The sequence below is a fragment of the Malassezia japonica genome, chromosome 7 (assembly GCF_029542785.1).
Source record: "Malassezia japonica chromosome 7, complete sequence".
NCBI classification, from domain to species: domain Eukaryota; kingdom Fungi; phylum Basidiomycota; class Malasseziomycetes; order Malasseziales; family Malasseziaceae; genus Malassezia; species Malassezia japonica.
This window is the reverse complement of record NC_083376.1, coordinates 62,630-79,157: the sequence shown is the minus strand read 5'-3', so window position 1 is coordinate 79,157 and position 16,528 is coordinate 62,630. Positions and strand designations below refer to the sequence as shown.

The window sequence follows — 16,528 nt, the reverse complement described above, 5'->3', positions numbered from 1 at the left end:
CCTTAGCGCCAGACTTTTGGCGTAAGTGTCTTCGCTTGCCTTTGTAACGCGTGTGCCGGCCTTGGCACCGTGATCATGGCCGTGCCACGATCCGATGATGCGATATCCACCCTCACCGGGCTGCGGTCGTGGTGGTCGTCGTTTGGACGCGCCGCCGCACCGCGCGAGCCGCGTTCTGCTGACGACGTGTCCATGTTTGGCGCGCCGCTGCACGAGGCGCTCAAGCACTCGAGCGTCGCCATCTCCCTGGTCAACCAGGACGGGAAGCAGTATGTTTGGGGTTATGTGCCGGTCATTGTCGCCAAGATTGGCCTCTTCTTGAAGCAGAATGGTACGTGCCTTTTTTAACGCAGCAACGGAAGTCGAAGGCGTGTTCCGTATCAACGGCTCCGAAAAACGTATGAAGGAGTTGCGACAGCAGTTTGACACACCGCCGCAGTACGGCAAGGACATTGACTGGACGGGTTACAATGTGCACGACGCCGCGAGTCTCCTGCGCCGGTTCCTGAACCTCATGCCGGAACCCATCATTCCGTTTGACCGCTTTGCCGAGTTCCGCGAAGTGCTTGCCAAGCCAGACGTCAACGTCGAGGCGGCCATCGGCGCGTACCGCAGCCTCATCACGTCGTGCCCGCCCGCGACGCAATACCTCCTTCTCTACATCCTTGACCTGCTCGCCGTGTTTGAGCGGATGTCGGACGTGAATCGGATGAGCGCAGGGAACCTCGCCATCATTTTCCAACCCGGCATGCTAAGCCACCCCACGGTACGCTCCAAGGAGGAGCACCAGTTTGCGGTGCGCGTCGTCGAGTTCCTCATCACGCACCAGGACCACTTTGTCCTGGCGCTCTCTGCGCCACCCCCGGAAGACATGCGCCCGGAAGAGCTCGCCAAGCCGTCGGAGCGCCCGCTCGCAGAAGAGTACTACCTCGTGCCATCCGACTCGGACGAGGACCTCGGCGAGATGGAGGCACACATGGGCGGTGGCGCGATGCTCGGCCGCACGCCTACGCAGCGGTCCAAAGCCAAGTGGGGGCGCCGCGAAGAGAAGAAGAACTCGCTCCCACACGACAAGGACGCGACGCCGCCCGTTGCCAAGGAGCGCAAGCCCTCGGCACGCACTAAGCCGAAGCCGATCGCCGATGCGCGCCGCGAAGGCCGCAAGCGTGCCAACTCCCATTCGGATGCGAACGAGCAAATGACCGCGCCCGACGCTGGACCGTCGAGCGCTCCGCGTGCCCGCATCCCGTCGCGCTCGCCGGTAAAGCGCCGCGACCACCTTGCACCCCCCACTGCGCCGACGCGCCCGCCGCTGGGCAAGCGCTCGGCGTCTGCGACGAGCTGCATCGAGACGGTGCAAAAGAGCCCGTCGTCGCGCACCGCGCCGCTGCCTGTGCGTGCGGCCAATACACCGCCCGCGCGCAGTTCAGCAATGTCGCCGACGAGCGCGATGCTGTCCTCCTCGCCACAGTCCTCGCTGCAGACCCAGGACGTGTCGGTGGGGTCGACGCAGAGCACCCAAGAGCCCGAGAGTTTACTAGAGAGCAACGCACCGCCCGTGCAAGGCGACGCTCCCCCGCCGGCCGCGCCGGGCGCCGACGTGACGCCGCGTGCGGCCCCCGAGGAGGAGCGGCCGCCGACGCCGCCGGAAAAAGAAGCCAAGCCGCTGCTGCGCGAGAAGGACGCGCCGCTGTTGCCCGCACCCGCGCTGCCGCTCGACAGCCTGCCGCGCCCGCGTGCGTTTACTACGGACGCCCCCGCGTCGCCCAGCGTACGCTCTACCGAGCCGCGCTCGGCGACGCTCCCGTCGCCGTACGCGATCGACCCCCGCCTTGCGCAGCTTGGTCCGGTCGCCTCTGCGTCTGCTAACGGTTCGTCTGCCGAGGCTGTCGGTGACGCCCCGCCGCACCGCGCTGCGGCCCCGATACCCTACGCGACGACCATGGTGGCACACACCAAGGCGCCCGTTCCGATCCTTGCTTCTCGCGAAACGCTCCTGCGGCACGCCAAGGTGATGCATACCATCTCTGGGCGGCGGCAGTAGTTCTCTCTACGACATTGGGTATGACACGGAATCCGTGGAATGCGCCTGCTCAAAAGCGCGATGCGCTGCTTACGACCCTCATCCCTCGACCGATACCTGCTCGGCACCGGCCCACCACGACACAAGGCCCAGGCCCTGTCCGGCAATAGATCCAATAATCTTGTACGACGAATAGTTCGCCGCGCCTTTGGCGCCCGGCGCGCCGGGGATGCTGCCTACGCCCTGCGGCGTCTCGCCGAGCTTCCCCTCGCCGACCGCAGGCCCCGGCTCGAGGTCGAAAAAGTTGTCTGACTCGATCGCAAAGCGTATTGTCTCGCCGACGTCGAGGTACATGCGCTCTTCTGGCGCAGAGAGCAGCGGATCGGCGCAGTGCTCGTCGGATGCAGGGTCCAGGAGCCAGAACCACGCCTGTTCCTGGTAGTCAAAGGCAGTCGGCGTCGGGAGCAAGTGCGGGGGAATGTAGATATCGTCAAAGAAGCCCATCGACACGCGAATCGCCTCGCTGGTCGACGAGGAGATGCGGCCGACGAGCACTTCGTTCGTAAATGGCCGAAAGACGACCAGACGAAATAGTACGGTATAGTACAGGCACCCGTCGCCCCAGCGCACGCGCCCCTCGCTCGCCTTTTGGATATCGTGCACAGAAATGCATAGGCCGACGTCTTGCAAAATCTGCGTGAGCAAAAATAAAAACGTACGCGGTTCGCGTATTTCGCGTTGATTTGGTCAGAGATCGCCTGCGCGCTCTCCTTGGCAAAGTACTTGGGCTCGACGCGGATCGTGTCCTCGATCTCGGTGAGGATAAACATCGTCCACGCCCGTGCACCGTGAAGGAAAGCGACCTAAAAGAGCCACGTGGTATCGTCCCCTTTCCTTGCGCACGGAATGACTGCGAAAGACGTGCTGAGCGACGCGATCACCGCATGGGATCAGGCCGCGAACGCAGAGAAGAGCGAGGCGCCGCCGCCGCCGCCGCCCGAGGCGCCTGCGGAGCCCGCGCCGGAACCGGTGCATAACCTGCCGGCCGCCATGCAGCAGTTCCAGCAGCCGGTACGTTGCGCGACTAACGCAGTGGCTCAGCGCCGAGGTACCCACGCTGCGCCTGTGTGCAGTGCGCATCCAGGGGCTGCGTAACGTGCGCCCCGGGTTCCTTGCATCGCTCTGCAAGCCGTACGTCGACGGGACGAGCGGCGAGACAAAGCTCGGCCAGGCGTGGTACGGCGGCCGCACCGAGTTCGCGCCGCCCGGCGAGCCGACCACCTTTCGCACACTGCTCGAGGCGACGACGGCGCTGAGCTCGGATTTGTCGCGCCTGGACATGGTGCGCGACATTGCCGCACGCCTCGAACCGTCGCGACTCTCGACTGGCAACCCCGAGGAGGACGTGGACATTGTGCTGCAGGTCAAGCCGTCCAAGCGCTTCTTTCTCAAGACAAATACAAGTGTCGGCCAGAGCGAGGGCACGGCGTCCGTCCAAGGCAAGGTGCGCAACGTCTTTGGTGGCGCCGAAACGCTCGAAGGCAGCGCGACGCTCGGTACACGCACGCGGTACGCGTACAATGCGGTGCTGTCGACGCCGGTGATGGCGTCGCCGGACGTCTGGGCGAGCATTTCGGCCCTGTCGCAGCACCGCGACATGTCGAGCTACATCAGCGCACACGAAGGACAGCACGCGTTGCGTGCGGCACTCATGGTACGTCGCGCTGCTCACCCAGGTCATGCGTGGCGACGGCGTGCGCCGCGAGCTTGCGTATGAGGCGACACATCGCCACTTTCACCACCTCCTCCCCGAAGCCTCTGTCGCGTACGTTGTTTGACTGACGCAGGATCCGCCGCCTGGCGCAGCCCTCGATCAAGTCGGCACTGACCTACACGATGGAGCACGATACCCGCGACGACGCGTTCATGACCACGACCGGAAGCCACACGCGTGCTGTGCTCGAGTACGCCGGCCTCGGCGGCGACACGTCGTTCGTCAAGGCCGACGGCTACGCCTCGATCGCGCGCGCATTTGGGCAGGGCTGGGCGTGGTCGCTCGGCGCACGCGGCGGCCTTTTGCACACACTCGACGGGCGCCCCGCGTGCCTGAGCGACCGCTTCATGCTCGGCGGCCCGACCGACGTGCGCATGTTCCGCCTAAACTCGCTCGGACCCCGCCAGAAGTACGACTCGCTGGGCGGCGACGCGTACTGGGCGCTCGGCGCCTCGCTCCTTGCCCCGATTCCCGCGCGCGCCGACTGGCCGCTCAAGTTCCACCTCTTTTTGAATGCCGGCCAGCTTGCGCAGGTCCAGCAGGGCAAACGGTTTGTGCCTACGTCCTACTCTGAGCTACTGCAGCCGTCGGCGTCGACCGGTATCGGCCTCCTCTTTCAGCAGGGGCCGGTGCGCCTCGAGCTCAACTTTGGCCTGCCGTTGCTCGCGCGCCGCTCCGACGGCACGCGCAAAGGCCTCCAGTTTGGCATCGGCCTCGAGTTCCTATAGCCACGTGAGCGCGACGCTTAAATCCACAGTCAGGTACTCGGTCGCGGTGCCTTTGTACGTTGGCGCCAGTGCGAGCTCGACATGGCCGATCGTGCGCCGCCGAAGGCGTATACTGGCATTCCTGCCAAGTACAGTAGTGGTGGCGCGTCTGCACCTACCGCGAAGCAGAACAGCCCGCCGCAGGATGGGCTGATGTGCCCCGCGTTGCACCTGTACCCTCTGAACGACACGTTTGTCCCGAAGCAGATCAACCTCGCGCCGCCCAGCGCGCAGAACCGCATCAAGATTGGACGCTACTCTAATGCGAAATCTGTGCCGAATCCGCTGAATGGCTACTTTGACAGCAAGGTTTTGTCGCGTGCGCACGCCGAGGTCTGGAGCGAGAACGACAAGGTGTACATCAAAGACGTCAAGTCGTCGAACGGCACCTTTGTCAACGGTACGCGTCTCTCGCCCGAGTCGCAGGAGTCGGAGCCGTTTGAGCTGCACACGGACGACGTCGTGGACTTTGGCATCGACATTCTCACCGATGACAACAAGGAAATTCTGCACCACCGCGTCGCCTGCCGCGTGTTTCTCGTCATGACGCCCGAGGACGCTCTAAAGCTCCGCAACGACTTTACGAGCCTCTACCGCGGAGGCGTGCACGGCGGCACGCTCGGCAACGCGGGCATCTGCCCCGGCGCCGAAGGCGGCCTCCGGCGTGGCAAGCCAGGCATCAACTTTGACCATGTCATCTTCCGTCTGCAGAACGAGCTCCAGAAGAGCAAGATGGTCGGCACTGAGCTCACAGAGCTCAGCAGCACCATTCAAAACATCCACGAGACGCTGGGTGGCGGCACCGCCCCGTCGCAAAACCCGCCCTATCCCCACCTCGTTCCGTCGCAGGGAAACCAGGCGAACGGCACGGCCAAGGCGCCCGCCGAGCCGCGCGGCGTCGACGCCGCGGCCTTTGCCTCGCTCGAGTCGCAGCTCGGCAGCACGCACGCCATGCTTGCGAGCCACGTCGAGCGCATCAAGGGCCTCGAGTCGACACTGGCGGCGTACGAGCACATCAAGGACGAGGTCGCAACGCTCAAGCGGCAGCTTGAAGATACCAAGCGTGGCCTGAATGTCCCGGTAACGAACGAGAAGACGAACGCGTGGCTTGCATACGGCCTCCCATCGCGCGTGCGCCGCGCGGACGAGGACGATGCGGCGTCGGTCGCCAGCGTCGAGACTGCGACGCCGGACCGCGAGGCAAAAGACGATGCGCCCGACGTCCAGAGTGCGTCCGAGATCGAGGCGCCAGATGCCACTACGACCATCGCGCACGAGGCCGCAGCCGAGCACGCGGCGCTCCTCGCCCGCATCGAGTCGCTCGAGACACTGCTCAAGGAACGCGACCAAAAAGACGCGCAGGCCAAGGAGGCGATGCAGCATGCATTCGACGCACGCCTTGTGCGTGTCGAGCGCGAGCTTGTCGCGCAGGACGCAGGACGCGGCGCACCGCTCAGCCACGACCAGGAGCACTGGCGCCGCGCTTTTGAGCAGCGCTTTGACGATCAATCGCGCCGCTGGGCAGAGGAGCAGGCGAAGCTCAAGACGGTGCTTGACGCGTGGAGCAATCCCAGCACGCCGCGCCTCGCCGGCACGGCCAGCTGGGGCATGGACAGCGAGGAAAAGTCGTCGACGTTTGGCCGCGACGCTTCGCCAGAGAACCACACCTCGGCCTTGGCCTCGCTCGAGCACCGCGTGGGCCCGATGGGGTCGGCGTGCCTGCTCGTTGCGCTTGGCATGAGCCTGCAGGCGATTGTGTCGCTGGTGCGCGGCTAGCGTCGTCCCCTCTATGAATTGTATATTGTAGCGTATAGCATACAGATCACACATGCGTCTGGGAATAAAAGAATTTTGGCCCTGGCTACATGAAACAGACCAGCGACAGGCGAACTAGCACGATGCGCAGCCATGCAGGCGCGAGTACTCGATTGCTAGCAAGAGACATGATACAATGCCAGTTTACTTCTTCAGTTGCTTGGAGCCAATCTCCTTCACCTCCATCTCTGTTGTGTTAGCACGTTAGTTTTGTTTAATACGTACTCGGGGGGAGCGACTGCTTCAGCTTCTCGGCCTTCTCAACGTCGTCAACGACAAGGGTGTACAGGTAGCGCGAGCAGCGGAGCTTGAACTTGGTCTGGACGTTGCCCTTGGCGAGCACGGTCTTCTTAATGCGCGCCGACTTGGCGTCGGGGCGGCCGGCAATCGCCAAAAAGTTCTTGATATCCGTAACCTGACGGGGCTGTATAACGTGTCAGCATCATTCTCTCAGCACGGCGCATGCCGCCTCTCGCTACGCACCATCCTGTCTGTTCGCGACTGCGTTAAGGAAAGATTCTCGCGCGCAGCGGAGAGGCACCCTCGGCGTGGAGCGCATTACCAACACGTGATAATCTATATTTGTTGCACGTGACTACCAAGGGCGCTCGGAAAAGGGCCGCCGCCGTCATCTTCGATTTGTCCATCGTAATCCAAAGTACGTACGCACCGCGTAGAGACGGTGTGCTAACCCTCAGATGGCGCCCAAGGTCCGCTCCGGCAACCCTGAAGTCTCTCTCGGCACCAACGTCGATGACGGCAAGATCACTTTCGGTGTTGCTCAGTACGTATCTGCGAAAGAGCCCGAGAACGAAGCTAACCATTTTCAGCATCTACGCCTCCTTCAACGATACCTTTGTCCATGTGACTGATCTCACCGGCAAGGAGACTGTCGTCCGCGTTACCGGCGGTATGAAGGTCAAGGCTGACCGCGACGAGTCCTCGCCCTACGCTGCCATGCTTGCTGCCCAGGACTGCGCCGCGCGCTGCAAGGAGGTCGGCATCACTGCCGTCCACGTCCGCATCCGCGGCACTGGTGGTGTGAGCTCCAAGGCCCCCGGCCCTGGTGCCCAGAGCGCCCTCCGTGCCCTTGCCCGTGCCGGTATGCGCATCGGCCGCATCGAGGACGTGACCCCGGTCCCCTCGGACTCGACCCGCCGGAAGGGTGGTCGCCGTGGTCGCCGTCTGTGAACGCACCCCATCTCTCAAGATGTGTGTTTGGTGCTGCGTTCTGGGTGCCACAGGGTGGTGAATTCCACATTTGCCATGTGTCTATCTAGCGTATGGCGACTGTACCATGGCACTGGTCTGGTGTGACCGATGCCATTATATCGGAAGCTTGTCCATTGCCAATACAAAACTGCCTCGAAAGAGGGCTTGAAACGCTTATTTCTGTGTGCCTAGGTAGAGGAGGGGGGTCAAAAGTCAGGTAGGGCTGCTTTGTGCCGGCTACGGCTGCTACGCGTCCGATGTGGGGCGGCCCATTTGCTGCGTTAGGACAGAAGCGTACCTTTTGGCGATTTTCATACTGCGTTAGCGCTCGTACGTACCATCATGCGTTCCACCATAGCCCTGGCGTCAGTACAAACACTTACCGAGACTCGCCGTCGAGGTCGCTCAGCTTCGAGTCCTCCGGCGCGATCTTGGACGTGTCAATGGGGGGGTGGTGCGTCACGACATGCGCCCACCACTCGTTCGCTTTCTCCTTCTCGAGGTGGATGCTCAGCACGCCATCGTCTGGGTGAGCACAACGACCTACCGATCGTCCACGTGCTATCGTCCAGCTTGATCGGCTTCGACAGCTCACCCTGCATAAGAAATAGAACGCACCTCGACCACTGTAGTGCCTTGCACGGCGACCTTCAGGCCGGCACGCCGCAGATCGACCTGCACCTGCTTGCTCCTCGTGCCGCTCGGCACCGGAATATTCACCTCGACATGGTCCAGCGACTGCGTCCAACGGTACGGAAGAGCGGATTGTTCTTCCTTCTCGCGCTGCGCCGCAGCATGGTCATGCGCGCGCTGCTCCTCCGGCGACAGTGCCGCGTACTCGTCCGCCGACAGAGGCATGGTAGCGTCCGACGCACGTGGCAGGTGGAGGTGTTGGTATGTACAGCGCTATGGTGCGGCGGCCGCCTCGGGCTCGGGCGTCGACGGGACGCCGCCGGACGGGGGATGGGGCGTCGATGTGCCGGAGGATGCTGTCTCGGACTGCGTGCTGGTTGGCGGCTTGACAAAGACATAGGTCAGCTCGGTGCCGCCGCCGGCGGGCGCGCCTTGCGCCGCGTACTTTTCCACGAGCTTTTCCAGGAACGGCGTATCCGAGGCGTGGGACGTGAGCGCAGAAGCGACTGGGTAAGACTAACAACGTACATGGCCGGTCCTGGGCCGCTTCGGGTGGGTGCGCGGTGCGCTCTGCGCGCTGCATCGATGCCATGTGCTGGAGGATATCGTCGTGCATGCACAGATCCGCATAGCGCTGGAAATCATAGTGCCGCAGCTCGCCCAGCTGCCTCGCGAGCTGTTGGCGCTGATTGCGTTCCTGTGTGAGAGAAATAACGTACCAACTCGCTCTCTTTCTGGACGTGCGCGGCCGAGACAAAGCCCGAGCGCATCTTGGGCAGGACATCGTCGTCGTCCTTGTCGAGGAGTGCCTGGGGATTCGTGCCGTTTCCTTCGCAGCGGCACCGCAGCAGGTCATGCGTGTGGCAGTGTGTGCTGGGGTGCATCGTAAAGATATCCTTGATCTCTTCTTGGGAGAAGGAGTCGCCGACCGTCGACGCCTGCTCTGCCGAATGCGTGTCGCTGCCGACGAGCGCGTCGCTGAGCCCAATCTTGGTGATCTGGCGCTGGTACATCTTTTCGTCCATCGCGCCGACGAGCAAGAGGCGGTAGATAAAGCACGGCTTGGTCTGCCCATCACGGTGGATACGCGCCATTGCTTGGCGGTCTGTCGACGGATTCCAGTCGCTGTCAAACAGCACGAGGCGGTTCGCGCCGATCAGGTTCAGGCCCACGCCGCCCGAGCGCGAGCTGAGGAGAAACACGAACGGCTCCTGATCGCTGCCGTCGTTGCGGTTGAACTGTGCGACGAGCTTCGCACGCGCGTCTTGCTTCGTCTTGCCGTCGAGGCGCAGCGTCGGAAAGCGCTGCTCGTTGCAGTACCGCTGCAAGAGGTCGAGTGTCGAGGTAAAGTTGGACACAACAATCACGCGGTCGTCGGTGTGCTTGCGAACGGACGTGAGGAGCGTGTGCAGCACAGCGAGCTTGCCGCTTTCGCGCAGCGCGCGGTGTGCACGTCCAGTCTCGTACACCGATTCCGCCGCACGCAGCAGCGACGCGGTGCTCGAGTCGCTGCTGGGGTCCGCGTCCGTGCACAAGAGCTCTGGCGCATTGCACAGCTGGCGGAGGATGGTAATGTACGGAAGATAGTTCCGCTCCTCGCTAAAGGTCAGCTGGTACTGCACGAATTCCGCACACAGCGCATACATGCGCTTCTGGATCGGGGACATGGAGCAGAAAAGCACCATTTCGTCTGCGTGAGTAAGAAAACGTACGTTTCGGGGGGAGGTATTTCGACAGGATGTCCGCCGTGCGCCGCAGAATCACGCCTTTTGTGACAAGCTGCAGCGCCTGGGAGCGTGCGCGGCCGAGCTCGAGGGCCTGGGGCGAGCAGTGCTGTGCGCGGCTGCGCATGATTGGGTCCTCAAACACGCGCTTGAACACGGCGTACTGGTCAAACATGCCGGGGTATACAAAGTCAACCATCGAGTAGAACTCGCGCAGGTCGTTCTGGATCGGCGTACCGGTCAGCAGGACGCGGCGCTTGGTGTGGAACATGTCGAAGCACTTGGTCGTCTTGGTATCTTTGGACTTGAGGCGGTGGCCTTCGTCGCACACCACGAGACCCACTGGCGGCCGTGCTTGGGCGAGCTGCTTTGCACAGCTGCGCAGGCGTTCGTACCCAATGATCAGGACCTGGTATTGTCGCCCCGAGACAAACTTTTCGACCTCGGTGCGCCCGTCGCCCTCGACGGCCAATATGCCAATCGAACTGCGCCCGATCCACTTGCGAAACTCGCGCTTCCAGTTGACGACCAGCGTGAGCGGGCACACGATCAGCACCTTGTCGACCGTGCCGGTTGTCACCGAGGAAAAGTAGCAGCTCTGGCGCAGGAGCGTAATGACAAGCGCAATCGTCTGGAGCGTCCTGTGTGAGAAACCATACGTACTTTCCGAGCCCCATTTCGTCCGCGAGAATCGCGCCTTGGCCAGGCGACGCGTGTCCGTGCTCGAGCGCCGCCATGCCGGTCACGGCCTCGTACAGGAACTGCACGCCCTGGATTTGGTGGGGCCGCAGGATGCGTGTCAGCTCCGGATCGAGCACCACGTCGACGACCGGCAGCGTTCGGCCGTACATCTCCTGGTGCTTGGCACTGGGCCGGCGCATTACAACCGCGCCCGGCGCCTCGGGGTCGTAGCGGGGGTGGGGCTCCGGCGCGGCGCGGCGCACTGCCCTTGCCTCGGGCTGCGGCGAAGGCTTGGACGGCGTCGCGTAAAACTGCGACGTGGGAATCGCACCGGTGCGTGCCCGCGCGACCGGCTTGGGTGGTGCCGGGGTCTCGACGCGGTCTTGCTCCGCGTCCTGCGCCGGCGTCGCGTCGAGCGCTTTTTCTATGAGGATCTCTTTTCCGCCGACATAGAGCTCGTCGCCTTCCTGGATATCCGGCTTGCGAAACGCCGCATTCGTCACCAGCATCTTGCCGTCGTGCACCGACCGTAGTGAGCACGTCGTGCGGTTCGTGTGCAGGACAAGAATCGCGTCGCCCTGCCACGTCTTGTGCTTGCGCATCTGCGGCGCGCGCCACTGGCACAGGAAACTCGGCTCGTGCGCGAGCGGAACAAGAGGCACCGAGCTCGACGCATCGTCCTCCGCCTTGCGCTTCAGCGGCGTCTGGAACTTGGCCCGCAGCTTGTCCTGCGCCGCCTCCGAAGAATAGGTGGCCATGGCGTCCAAACGCACGTGGCTCCTCCACTCGACGCGTCGAAGCATGCCCCGGTTCGAGGCGCTGGAGACGGTGAGCGACATTGCACCGGCGCGTGCGCGGAGTGTGCTGCGCGATGCCGCGAAGCAGCTCGCGGAGCGGGGGCTGAGCGGTGCATCGCACTGGTGCGTATATTTTTTTCTGACACAGGGCGCTCGAATTACTGCATTGTGTGCCGAAAACAACACTGGCCACCGCGACGCCGCGGAGCAAGGACCCGGTCAAGTTTCCCACGCACTCGACACCTGCGCTGAATCTCGGGTCGCCTGCGTGGGAGCAGCATACGAGCACGAGCCGCAGCGCGTCGGACGGTGCGGCATGGACGTTTGGCACGCAAGATGCACTGGCGTCGCCCGCTGTGCCGACCGTCGGCCTGATCTCGCCTGCCGGCGACGCGAGCGCGTCGTCCGCGCCGCATATGAGCTCTCCGGAGCGCCCACCGCTCCACGTCCATTTTGACGCGCCCGAGATTGTGCGGCCAGACAGTGAAGAGGCGGAGACTTACGCGCTGGCCAAGTCGTGCTTTGACCAGCGCGAGTACGACCGCTGTGCGTGGCTGCTAGACCAGGATCCCGCGCTCTCGGACAAGGGGCGGTTCCTCCAGCTCTATGCGCGCTTTCTCGTGTTTCAGCGCGAGCTCGACGAGGAGGGCGAGCTGCCTCCTCTTCCTTATACCACCGGCACCGAGCCGAGCGGCCCGACGCTCGTGCCGCTGCTGAGCCACCTCGTGCGGCCGACGGACCCCTTTCTTCTTTTTCTCAAAGGCGTGATTCTCCAGCGCCTGCACAAGCGTGTCGAGGCGATGGACTGCCTGCTGAGCAGCGTGCGTGCCTTTCCCTACAACTGGAGCGCATGGCAGGAGCTGAGCCGCACGCTGAACAATGCCAACTCGGAGCGCGAGCAGATTATGGACCTGCTTCCTGACTCGTTCATGAGCGTCTTTTTCCTCGAGTACGCCGTGCGCCAGGCGACGCAGGTCGATGCCGGGAACCTCGAGCGCATCGATGCGCTACTGCACTACTTCCCCCACTCGCCGTACCTCTTGACGTCGCGCGCACAGACGCTGTACCTGCACCAGGAGCTCGAGGAGGCGGCCGATACCTTTCACGAGGCGCTCGAGCTCGATCCGTACCGCCTCGACGGGATCAGCGAGTACTCCAATACCCTCTATGTCCTCGACCATGCCGAGGCGCTTGCGCAGCTCGTGCAGCAGTTTGCGCGCCTGGGCAAAGACCGGCCCGAGGTGTGCTGCCTGATTGGCAACTACTACAACCAAAGGAGCGACCACTTTCGGGCGGTCGAGTCGTTCAAGCGCGCGCTGCGGCTGGACAGCGAGTACGTGGCCGCGTGGATTTTGCTCGGGCACGAGTACCTCGAGCTCAAGAACAGCCATGCGGCCGCGGAAATGTACCGCCGCGCGCTCGAGATTAATCCGCAGGACTACCGGCCATGGCATGGCCTCGGCCAGGTGTACGAGCTGAACGAGGCGTGGTCGTACGCGATCCACTACTACCAAAAGTGCGCGGCAATCCGCCCGTACGACGCCCGCATGTGGGCATCGCTCGGCGTGTGCTACGACCGCCTGGGGCGCACCGCCGACGCGATCGCGTGCTTCAAGCGGCACCTCACCTGCCCGCTGACCGAGATGGAGTCGGTCGACGCGATCTCGCGCATCATTGATCTGTACGAGCGCGACGGGGACACGGTGCACTCGACACTCTTCCACTGCCTCCTCGCCCAGGTCGTGGACAAGAGCATGCAGCAGCTCGACCCGGTGCTCATCGCGCGATACGCCTTCTCGTTCGTGATTGCCGCGCGGTTCGAGATGGGCGAGCTGCACGGCAAGCTCTTTTACTCCAAGGCCGAGCAGCGTGCGGCACGCGCCGGCGTGCCGCCGCGCGCGGCGCCCGCGCCGCGGGGCGACGTCGCGCTCGCACGCGACTACCTCCAAAAAGTCATCCTCGCCGGGACCGAGATGACGCTCGTCGCGGAAGAGCTGCTGAAGAAGCTCGAGACAAATAGTGCACGCTAGACTCTACATAACAGGCCGCACAAGAATCTTGCGCTCCTCGGCCACCAACACTTGGCCCAGCGGGGGCACGACCTCTTCGGAAAAGGGCAGGGTCTTGATAATGCCCGCGCGCGCACGCACCGTCGACGACGACGGTGCGGCGAGCAGCGACTGAATCAGCGCAGGTTCCGTCTCGGGCAGGCCGGTCTCGTTGCGTGCACGCTGCTCGGGCGTGCGCGCAATGTTGAGTGTCGGCAGCGACACGGTGCCTGCGAGATAGTACTTGCCGGGCTGCGACGGCTCAAAGCCGGGCGGCCCAGTGCGCCGCGCGTACTTGGTGGTGTTCGAGGTGGACGTCGAGGCGCGAGGGCTCTCGGGAGGCGCGGCGGCCGCCTTGGTCGGCGTCTGCCCCTTGCGCCGCCACCACGTGCCACGCTTCGTCTGTACATTGGGCTCGTCGGGCATGTACTTGGTGTGCACGTCCTTCTTGGCCTTGCGCTTGGGTTTCGGGGGCGTCGCAAACGTCGGCTGCGCAGGCTCAGGGATGTGGCGGGGCGCAGGGGCCGGCTCGGGCTCGGGCCTGCGGGGCGCAGGCCTCGGCTTGGGCTCGGGCTCGGGCTCGGGCTCGGGCTCGAGCTCCTCGTCGTCGTCCTCAAAGTTCCACGTCTTGATCGGCTGCGTCGTATCGGCCGGGACCGGCATGGGCTGGGGGAAAGACTTGTGCCGCTTCTCAGGGAGACTCGCGTAAAAGATGCTGCCCGTGCCTTCTTCCGTCTTCTTCACCGGGCGCCCACGCGAGAGGATCGAGTTGGGGCGCGTGACAAACTCGAGGGGAAGCGCCGTCGTCTGCGGCGCGTCCATGTCCCAGTCGTCAAAGAGGCCCGCGACGTGCTTCGTCGGCTGCACGAGCGGCGGCACGCCGACAATCTCGCGCTCCTCGGGCAGGAACGTGTCGAGGGGGGGGAGCGAGGGGACCCACGTCGCATCCGGCACCGGCTTTTGGGGCCGCGCACCAGTGTACGGCGTGAGGAGGGGCGCGCCGTCGTCCATAATATAGGTAAACTCGTGCAAGTTCTCGATCGGCGACGCGGAAGCGTGCAAAGCCCGCAGAGGGGCATTCCTAAACAGATCCGTGGGATCCGACTCAGGCGCAGGGATTCTCCCTGCAGCGCCGGGCGCCGTGGGCAGCATGGGGTTGCTGCTCACTTCCGTGTGAATGCGCTGCAGGGACGAGTCAAAATACGTATCGAAGTTGAAGGGAGTCTGCTTGCCGACGACCGAGCCGAGCATCGACAGCTGCGACGCGTCGCCTTCATGCGCCGCATCGAGGTACGCGGGAATGGGGGGCGCAGGCTTTGCGCGGTCGACGTGCGGCGTCGCGAGCGACGCCTCGTCCGCCTCGTCGACGACCGTCGGCACAGGCGCACGCACAGGCGCAGCGGCGGGCGCAGCCGAGGCCGGCTCGGCGCGGGGCGCCTCGCCGTGGCTCTCCACCTCTTTATGGCCCTGCTGCATCCAGGGCATCGCCGTCGACGCACTAGGCAGCGCAGCCGCAGGCGCGTACTCCGCCTCGGTCTGGCGCAGCAGCTCGTCGAGCATTTCGCTCGCCTTGCGGCGCCCGGGCTTGGCGCCGCTCCAGGACGGCGCAGGCTGCGGCTCAGGCTCAGGCTGCGGCTCAGGCTGCGACGCAGGCTGCGGCGCAGGCTCGCCCATGTACAGCGCCTCGTTGGGGTACAGCAGCGGCGGCGGCGGCGATGCCCAGCCACGCGACTGCGCCGTCGCGGGGCTCATCAGGAACGAGCCTCCGCTAAAGTTACGCAGGTCCGCGCGCTGCGTCGGCACCGGCGTCTCTGACGGGTTCGCGGGCGTCTTGCACGCATCGCTCCAGCTGCTGCCGACCTCGGCGGTCTGCGGCTTCTGGATGTTGAGCGCCCGGACTTCCCGCAGCTCCGGGGGAATGGACGCATTCGTCGGAGCCTCGGCGTCCTTGCGCTGCACCTCGAATCCGAGCCCCCCGAGCTCCGTCATGCGGTCCGACAGGCTGGGGCTCGTCACCGGCGCAGGCGCGGCGACCGACCAGCTCGGCAGCGCCGGCGCCGGCGCATCGGAGCGCTCGGTGCGCGTGCCGATCGTCTCTGTCTTCGGCGCCTCGCGCACCGGCTCGTACGGCGTGGTCTCTGCGAGGTCCTCGGGCGGCGCAAACACGGGGCGCTCCAGCGCCTCGCCCTCCTTGACCGGCGCGCCGAGCGCGGACAGGACCGGGGGAAGCGGGGAGTGGACGGTCGGCTCGACGCGCGTCGTCTTCTTGGGCTCGTCGGCGACTTCCGACGACTGCGCGAGCGGCGAGCGCACCGCCTCGCCCTTGTCGCGCGCCGACGAGACGCTCTCTTGGCGCTCGCGGCGGCGCTGGAGCCACGACGAGGCGGAGCCGCCGGCGGACGAGCGCGAGCGCTGCGACTCGCTGCGCTCGAGGTGCTGCGCAAAGTCACGCAGCTTCATCGGCGGAAGGACAAAGCCCTCGTGGTGCACGACGCGGTGCGTCTCGCGGTCGGACGAGCCGCTGCGCACCGATTCCTCCGGGATAATGTCGGCCGTAGGCACAAAGCGCCAGAGCGCGCTCTGCACGGTCTGCGGCGTGTTGAATCCGTCCGAGCCGCGGTCCGACTCGAGTGCCGAGCGCGTCGTCCAGTACGTGCTCGCCGGGGAGAAGGGCGAGCCGACGCTGCCGCGGTCTGTGTGCGGCGAAAGCGAGTCGAGCGGCGCGTTCTGCGCGGCGCGCTGCGTCAGTGCGTTCCACGCCTCGATACTCGCAGCGCGCGACGCCTCCTTGTCCGTGTACACGCCCGCGGCCGAGGCAGGCCGGGCGGTCTCGTGGGCCGAGGCGATCGGTGCCCCGAGCGCCGAGGCGCTCCGGCCGTCCGGCGCCGGAGAGAGGCCCCACGCGCCGGGCACCGGAGGCGCAGGTGAGAATATGCTTTGTCGCTCTCCTACGAAGCTTGCACGCTTCGCATCTGCGCTGGGCGCAGCATCGTCGTGCGACATGCTCGTCGCAGGAGGAAAAACACCCGGCGATAGATGTTGGTATCGGGCCAC

The 16,528-nt window shown here is 64.7% G+C and overlaps 10 protein-coding genes across 10 annotated transcripts; 5 read left to right on the top strand and 5 right to left on the bottom strand.

Annotated features, from left to right (window-relative positions):
• Positions 1-75: 75 nt before the first annotated feature.
• Positions 76-2,044, top strand: SAC7 (GTPase activating protein (GAP) for Rho1p; the record flags this gene model as incomplete). The annotated part of the gene is made up of 2 exons (XM_060267469.1): positions 76-331; positions 354-2,044. The coding sequence occupies 2 exons, from the start codon at positions 76-78 to the stop codon at positions 2,042-2,044; spliced, it is 1,947 nt and encodes a 648-aa protein (XP_060123452.1).
• Positions 2,045-2,122: 78 nt separating this feature from the next.
• Positions 2,123-2,853, bottom strand: rpc25 (DNA-directed RNA polymerase III complex subunit Rpc25; the record flags this gene model as incomplete). Its single annotated transcript, XM_060267468.1, has 2 exons — positions 2,123-2,716; positions 2,743-2,853. The coding sequence occupies 2 exons, from the start codon at positions 2,851-2,853 to the stop codon at positions 2,123-2,125; spliced, it is 705 nt and encodes a 234-aa protein (XP_060123451.1).
• A 76-nt stretch (positions 2,854-2,929) lies between these two features.
• Positions 2,930-4,525, top strand: MJAP1_003539 (uncharacterized protein; the record flags this gene model as incomplete). The annotated part of the gene is made up of 4 exons (XM_060267467.1): positions 2,930-3,094; positions 3,117-3,737; positions 3,760-3,848; positions 3,871-4,525. 4 exons carry the CDS (start codon positions 2,930-2,932, stop codon positions 4,523-4,525), a joined length of 1,530 nt encoding a protein of 509 aa, XP_060123450.1.
• An 81-nt stretch (positions 4,526-4,606) lies between these two features.
• Positions 4,607-6,340, top strand: MJAP1_003538 (uncharacterized protein; the record flags this gene model as incomplete). The annotated part of the gene is made up of 1 exon (XM_060267466.1): positions 4,607-6,340. One exon carries the CDS (start codon positions 4,607-4,609, stop codon positions 6,338-6,340), a length of 1,734 nt encoding a protein of 577 aa, XP_060123449.1.
• Positions 6,341-6,523: 183 nt separating this feature from the next.
• RPL38 (60S ribosomal protein L38) lies at positions 6,524-6,865 on the bottom strand (the record flags this gene model as incomplete). The annotated part of the gene is made up of 3 exons (XM_060267465.1): positions 6,524-6,567; positions 6,605-6,803; positions 6,863-6,865. 3 exons carry the CDS (start codon positions 6,863-6,865, stop codon positions 6,524-6,526), a joined length of 246 nt encoding a protein of 81 aa, XP_060123448.1.
• A 212-nt stretch (positions 6,866-7,077) lies between these two features.
• On the top strand, positions 7,078-7,570 carry MJAP1_003536 (uncharacterized protein; the record flags this gene model as incomplete). Its single annotated transcript, XM_060267464.1, has 2 exons — positions 7,078-7,163; positions 7,210-7,570. The coding sequence occupies 2 exons, from the start codon at positions 7,078-7,080 to the stop codon at positions 7,568-7,570; spliced, it is 447 nt and encodes a 148-aa protein (XP_060123447.1).
• A 267-nt stretch (positions 7,571-7,837) lies between these two features.
• MJAP1_003535 (uncharacterized protein) lies at positions 7,838-8,449 on the bottom strand (the record flags this gene model as incomplete). Its single annotated transcript, XM_060267463.1, has 6 exons — positions 7,838-7,867; positions 7,890-7,907; positions 7,930-7,951; positions 7,975-8,116; positions 8,139-8,187; positions 8,210-8,449. The coding sequence occupies 6 exons, from the start codon at positions 8,447-8,449 to the stop codon at positions 7,838-7,840; spliced, it is 501 nt and encodes a 166-aa protein (XP_060123446.1).
• Positions 8,450-8,497: 48 nt separating this feature from the next.
• RDH54 (helicase) lies at positions 8,498-11,387 on the bottom strand (the record flags this gene model as incomplete). Its single annotated transcript, XM_060267462.1, has 5 exons — positions 8,498-8,730; positions 8,753-8,921; positions 8,944-9,914; positions 9,937-10,589; positions 10,612-11,387. The coding sequence occupies 5 exons, from the start codon at positions 11,385-11,387 to the stop codon at positions 8,498-8,500; spliced, it is 2,802 nt and encodes a 933-aa protein (XP_060123445.1).
• A 43-nt stretch (positions 11,388-11,430) lies between these two features.
• On the top strand, positions 11,431-13,456 carry cut23 (Anaphase-promoting complex subunit 8; the record flags this gene model as incomplete). The annotated part of the gene is made up of 2 exons (XM_060267461.1): positions 11,431-11,549; positions 11,635-13,456. The coding sequence occupies 2 exons, from the start codon at positions 11,431-11,433 to the stop codon at positions 13,454-13,456; spliced, it is 1,941 nt and encodes a 646-aa protein (XP_060123444.1).
• A 3-nt stretch (positions 13,457-13,459) lies between these two features.
• MJAP1_003532 (uncharacterized protein) lies at positions 13,460-16,477 on the bottom strand (the record flags this gene model as incomplete). Its single annotated transcript, XM_060267460.1, has 1 exon — positions 13,460-16,477. The coding sequence occupies one exon, from the start codon at positions 16,475-16,477 to the stop codon at positions 13,460-13,462; it is 3,018 nt and encodes a 1,005-aa protein (XP_060123443.1).
• Between the last annotated feature and the right edge of the window lie 51 nt (positions 16,478-16,528).